General features: G+C 57.0%; 1 protein-coding gene across 1 annotated transcript in view; it reads right to left on the bottom strand.

Moving 5' to 3' along the window:
* Nucleotides 1-1014: 1014 nt before the first annotated feature.
* RRP12 (ribosomal RNA processing 12 homolog) overlaps nucleotides 1015-6000 on the bottom strand; it is a 42639-nt gene continuing 37653 nt past the window's right edge. Inside the window, exons 33-37 of the mRNA XM_070560137.1 lie at nucleotides 5825-5874; nucleotides 3783-3855; nucleotides 2286-2353; nucleotides 1893-1975; nucleotides 1015-1540 (exon numbers count right to left, since the gene is read on the bottom strand). Coding sequence (XP_070416238.1) covers nucleotides 1438-1540; nucleotides 1893-1975; nucleotides 2286-2353; nucleotides 3783-3855; nucleotides 5825-5874 — 377 coding nt within the window. The 3' untranslated portion in view covers nucleotides 1015-1437. The remainder of the gene's footprint in view (nucleotides 1541-1892; nucleotides 1976-2285; nucleotides 2354-3782; nucleotides 3856-5824; nucleotides 5875-6000) is intronic.

Below are 6000 nucleotides of genomic sequence, written 5' to 3'. Positions count from 1 at the left end.
TCTTTTGACCACCTTGCTCGCTTGCTCTCCAATTCCAGACTTTCTGTGAGCACAGATTATAAACAGTGCCAGCTCTGGGCAAAGCATGGTTCCTCTCAGCTTCCTAGCCCAAAATCGAGGAGGAAATGCCCTAATTTGGATGCAATGGATTGATCAAGACTTGAGTCCCCTTAGAGGATGAATGGAACAGTGCACGGGGCCTCCTGGGAGCATTATCAGAGCCAAAGGCATCAAACTGGAATGGAAACTATTGAGATAGTGTGTGTGTGCTCTCATCTCAAATGGGGAGATTTTGAGATGAGGAAAACTATTGATCAAATGCCAGAGGACAAAGCACGATTCCTCATATCTGGGGGTAGGGAAGAGCCTGGGTTCTTCGCTTCTGGCTGCCTGCTGGGAAAGCAGACACAGTGGTACCCTGAGCTGACGGGACAAGTGATCTTAGGAGCAACCACAGGTCTGCACCATGCCCCTCTCTGCTCCAGACCAACAAAGCTGGCCAGTAGGAATCACACTGCTCTTTGTACCACAGCTTGATCCACTTGTCCGGAAAAAGAGAATGAGAGGGTCAGGGAGGTGGGTGATCAGGCAGCACGTGGCACAGGGAGGGGCTCAGCAAACATTCTGTTAAATCAATGAACAGAGCTGCTGGGAGAAACCTGGGCCCAGGGGCAGCCTGGGACAGCCACCGCTGCAGCTCTAATCAGCTCTCAGCTGGATGCCTCCCCTTCTAGTTGGAGTCCCTGGGGCTCAACCACAGCTCCACAGACCAGCCCTGGAGCATTCGCTGGCCCTCCTGATCCCCACAACTCACCTTCTGACTGGGACTGTAAAGTGAAGTCGGGAAGACCTCCCAACACAGGTGGCTGTTCCTGGGCAAGATCCCAAGGCTGACTGAGGGCCAGCACGCTACCCTAGACTGGATGCCAGGATCAGCGGGGAAGGGGTTGAGACACTGACGCCAACGACCACACTGTTCTTGTCCCTGGAGGGGGCAGGTGATGAAACACACTGTTTCTAGGGACAATGCATTGGTGATGCATGTTTATTCTACGTCTGGTCACAGCAAATCTCACACCAGACCACAGCCAGGCTGAGAGGGCCACATGGCTACAAGCAGCTGAAGGAAACGGAAGACTGTCCACTCTGTTGCACGTGGCCACTCTAGGCAGAAGGTATGGCTGCCTTGCTGGCCTCCTCAGAGGCACTGAGGCTGCATTCCCATCTCCAGGCCCCAGGGACATCTCGAAACCATTTGGAGTCCATCTGGAGCTTCCAAAATCCTGGGCACCTCTGGGAGCCAAGCCATGCTTCCAAGTCATTCTGAGTTCAGGCTCAGTTCAGGCTCTGGAGCATGTGGAGCTGGTGTCAAGGCAGCCTGGGGGCTGATGAGGGGCCTCGGGCTGGACCACAGAACAGCCCTCAGGGCCCTGGGGTTCAGGGCCGACGATCCTTTCTGCGGAGATTGTGTCCCACCTGGGACCCCCGCTGGGCAGCCTTTACCAGGCCTTTGAACTGTCCCTGCAGCTTCACCTTCTTCCTGCAGGGACAGGAACAGAAGGGTCACAGCTCACTGAGAACAGGCGGCCCCCGTTCCCATAATGTCACAAGGTGGCTCCCCCCAGCATCAGCAGGAACGGAAATGAAAAGGGGCGCGGCCAGGCAGTGGGCAGCACATGATCTGGGCAGACCGTGCGCGATTACGTTTAAAAGAGCAGTCGAGTCAACAACATACGTAGGTACCAACTGCATGAAGGTGCATGTTAAAAAGTAAAACTGAAAAACTGGAAGAGGCTTGAGCAGTTCAGTTGAGAGTTCAAGGAGAATAAGGTCCCTCGGAGCACAGCTCCCCACCCCAGTCCCCCGCCCCACACCCACCCTGCACATCATACCTGCGGTTGAGCTTGGTTCTGTTGAGGGGGATGTAGGCATAGGGGTCGAGCCGACCCTTCTTCTTCACGTCACCCTTTGCTTTCTGCTCAGCCAGAGAAAGAGAGTCAGCTGGGATTGTGGGGTTCCCCTTCCACCCCTGCCCCGACTCGACAGGGCCTGTATGCTCCCTTCCCTTCATTCTCTGCCTTAGGTGGCACCAAAGAGGTCCGGTAGGCCTGGAAGGCCAAGGGACAAAGGCCTGACTTTAGATGCTGACCAGACCCTGGTGTGCCGCTCAGTGTGACCTCAGTCTGGCTCCACAGAGGTGCCTCTCCAGGATGGTGGTGGGCACAGCGGTCCCCCCTTTCCCAGAGGCTCTGCCAAGAGACCCCTGCCCCACCGGCAGCTCTTACCTTGGCCTTGTATTCAGCCCCAGGTGTAGCCTTCTTGGCCACCGGCCGATGGATGCCAGAGCCTCCAGCTAGGGGGAAACACAGAGGCCAGAGTCAGGGGAAGGCGGGGCAGCCCCCTCCTGGGAGAAGGTAATTGACACCTCTTCAGAGAGCTGCTGGGGAGACAAGCCATGGCCAGGAACCCAGCTCTATCCTCTACCAACCAGGGACAAAGGCCTTCCTCGAGAAGAATCCAGAGACCTACCAGTGACCTCTGGAAACACCTATCTTCTCCTAACATAAAACACCCACATTCTCCAAAGCTAAATCTGCTCCGTTTGTTCTAGAAAGAACGTGGTCTTTGAAGTGAGACAGACCTGGGTTCAACTCTCAGCTCCAACTTCAGGCAAGTCTCTTAACTTTCCGGAGCCTCTCAACCTCATCTGTAAAATGAGGCTCTACAGGCTTTATCTCATTCAGGCTTCACACCAACACCGAGACAGAAAGGAGGTCCTGATGTGAAAGCTGCAGCTCAGAGAGACTGCTTCCAAGGCCAGCATCGTTCCCAGCCTGGACTTCAACACAGTCGTGGATGGAATCCTACATCACCAACTCAGAAGGACTCTCTGAGATGACCCAGATGAAGCCCTTTTACAGGTGAGAAACTAGAAGCTCAGAGAGGCAGCGTGACTGTGCCGAGGTCACACAGCTAAGAGCAGCTGGACAAGCAGTCTTGAACCTAGGCCTCGTGCTGCACTGCCTGGTGCCACTGCTTCTGCACCATCTCAGAGCAGAGGACGTGAGCTGGGCCCTGGCCTGTGGAGCCACAGAAGGAGAAGGAGCCATGAGGCTCTTCAACTGGGTTAGAATGCCATGGGGCCCTGAGGACACACCCGCTATGGGATCAGGGACTTCCCACAGGAGCCCCTGGACCTCAGATGCATAGCAAGGGCTCTGCGGCCAGAGCTCGGGGGCAGGGGCCCTGCGGGGGCTGCCCTAGAGGGAACGAGGAAGAGGAGAGGTGACAGAGGCCCACCCTGGCTTTGGGCAGACACCCTGGTACCTGCAGCAGCTGCTCTGGGGAGAGGAACAGTATGGGTGCCCAGAGGCAAATGTACCTGGGAATCCCCTGGGCGGGCCCAATACGAGCTCTCCCAAACCCCACCCTCAACACAGGCTACACTCGCCTGACTCAGGGCCGGACAGAAGAGATGGACCCCTCCCAGAAGGGAGGGCTGCACGCCTCGCGGAATGCCTGGCGGGGTCGGGAGAGATGGGGCCCAGCGGCTCCCCAGGGGGCTGGGGATTCCGTGCACAGATCTGACCCCCAGGCTCTCCCTCATCCCCAGACCCTCTCGCTCCCCAAGCCCAGTCATAGGTGACGTATCAGCCAATCTTCGCTGGCGCCAACTGAGTGCAATCAGGTCATGCAACTTCATGGCTTTGCCTGCAACAGACCCTGCCTAATGCAGGTGACAGAGGACAGGGTGTTCCAGGAGAGAAGAGTGGAAGCCTCACCTTGGTACTGAGGGGGCACCTCCAGCTCCTCATCATCAGCCTCTTTCTGACGCTTCAGCTTCTGGTGTTTTTTCTATAATGAGGTAAGCAAAGTTTGTGAACGGGATGTGATCCTCCTCGTTAACGGTAACAGTAACAGCAAGTGCAACCTGCCTTAGCAGGAAAGGCTCTCTGCCAAACACTCAATTCCCCACTTACAGATGAGGACACTAAGGCTCAGAGAGGGCAAGTAACTGACCGAGATCACACAGCTAGGCAGCACAGAAGTAAGCTTGCAGCCTAGGCCCTCACTGCAGAGCTCGTCTTGGCTGCTCCCCTGCTTGGCCTCTCCATACTCAACTCCCCCTTCAGGGCCACAACTGCCTGTCTGGGCACCTTGTCCTCAGACTTCCTAACAGGAAAAATGAGGTCCTCGGCCTCTTTGGAGAGAGCAGCTTTACCAGTTCTTGGCCTCACATAAACTCCACTCCACCCTCCCCATTAGTCACTCACTGATCCCCAACTAAGAGCCAGGCCCTGGGTATACAGGGGACAGGACCCAGATCCTGTGCTCCTGGGGCTCCCAGGCAGGTAGGAGACCCCTGCTCAAGTCAGTCATCAAAGTCCCTCCATAATGCTACTGTCCCAGGCGTCATGAGTGTGGGGCAATGAGACAGGTCGACTGATCAAATTAAACTCAACAAGCAGCGATCGGCACTCAGGACCTGCCAGGTTCCACGTTAGGTGGTCCGAGGGGAGAGGCGGCCTGTAGCACTCCGGCCCGCCAGGAGACCTGAACCCAGAAACTGACAACGGGCAAGGTGGAGCGACAGTGTGCGGGGAGACCTCAGCTCACTGGGCTGGCCGCCACACCGCCCAGGAAGCCCAGGGAGACTGCCGACTCCTGGGGCTCAAACTCCCCGGGGATCCTGAGGCAGGGGGGCTTCAGACCCCACTCTGAGGAGCATTCACTGACTTAGGGGCCAGGTGGAGGGGAAGGTGTGCCAGGCAAAGGGAACAAGGCTGGAGCCCACACAGTGTGTGTCAGGAAAGCGGGGGCTCCAGTTCCATCGGCTGAGGCCCAGCAGAGTAGGCTCCCAGTGGAGACAGAAACTGGCTGGAAATGTGACTTGGGCCACATCATGGAGGGTGACGGCTCAGCTCATTCTTGGTTCAGTTGGCACCTGGCAGCAGCTCTGCTCACTGGCAACTGCCATTGTCACTTGCCCCCCAGCATTTTACGCTCCCACAACTGCGGGCAGAGGAGTGGGACTTAGCAATTGTCATGATGAAAAAGCCCCTGGGGACCTCGATGGCAGGTGATGACTCGCCATGAGCCAACCCTGCAGTGTGGCCACCACAGGTCCCTCTCGGTGCCTTGAGGCAGTCCTGCTTTGCTGAACCATGGGCACATCCTTCGAGGGCCGTGGTCAGTTTCCCCTGGCCAGGAACAAGAGTAGGCGGCAGAAGGATTTCACAGCCACCTGTGAAGATGTGCTGAAGGAACCAGGGAGGCTTTGGCCAGAAAAAGATTTCAGGAAAAATGCAGTAATAATAATGATGGTGATGATGAATAGCCAGCACTCACTCAGTGTGACTAAGTGCCCTGCACGTTACATACAAGCCGGGATTGGAGTTTGGGTAGCCTGGGCCTGGAGATATACACATTTAACGACCCCTGTGACTGTGGGCTACTTGCCCTCTGTAAGCCCCTCTGGAAACGGGGATGATAAAGAGTCCCCACCTCCCGCGAGAATTAGGTGAGGCCACGCGGGGGGGCCCTCAGCACTGAGGAGCCCAAGGTCACAGGGGTCCTTCAGTTGGGGCCAGCCAACTGAAGGACGCACCGGGTGCTTCAGAGGGTGTCAAACCCCCTCCCACACCCTGCAGACAGGTCAGCCGTGACCCTGCCCCTCACATGCACACCACACCTCTGGACTGCCTGCTGTGCACGTGCTCGAGGAAGCAGGCAGGGGTGTGTGTGTGCACCAGGGGAGACAGTGAGAAGACGTCAGCCCCGAGGCTTAGGCCTGAGGGGCCCTCCATCAGCAGGCGTTACTCACACTCCTGACGCCCATCTCTTCCGTCAGCTCGGCCATCTCTTCATCCTCCCCTGGAGCCAAAAGGAAAAGCGGACTGTGAGTACTCAGGGAGCCTCCGTTTTCCCAAAGCCCACACAAATTTCATCCTGCCTCCTCCTGGCTCACCCGGCTGAGGGCGCCACCAACTCCAGCCCCAG

The sequence above is a fragment of the Equus przewalskii genome, chromosome 1 (genome assembly GCF_037783145.1).
Source record: "Equus przewalskii isolate Varuska chromosome 1, EquPr2, whole genome shotgun sequence".
In the NCBI taxonomy this organism is placed as follows: Eukaryota; Metazoa; Chordata; class Mammalia; order Perissodactyla; family Equidae; genus Equus; species Equus przewalskii.
This window is presented reverse-complemented; position numbering and strand designations above follow the sequence as displayed.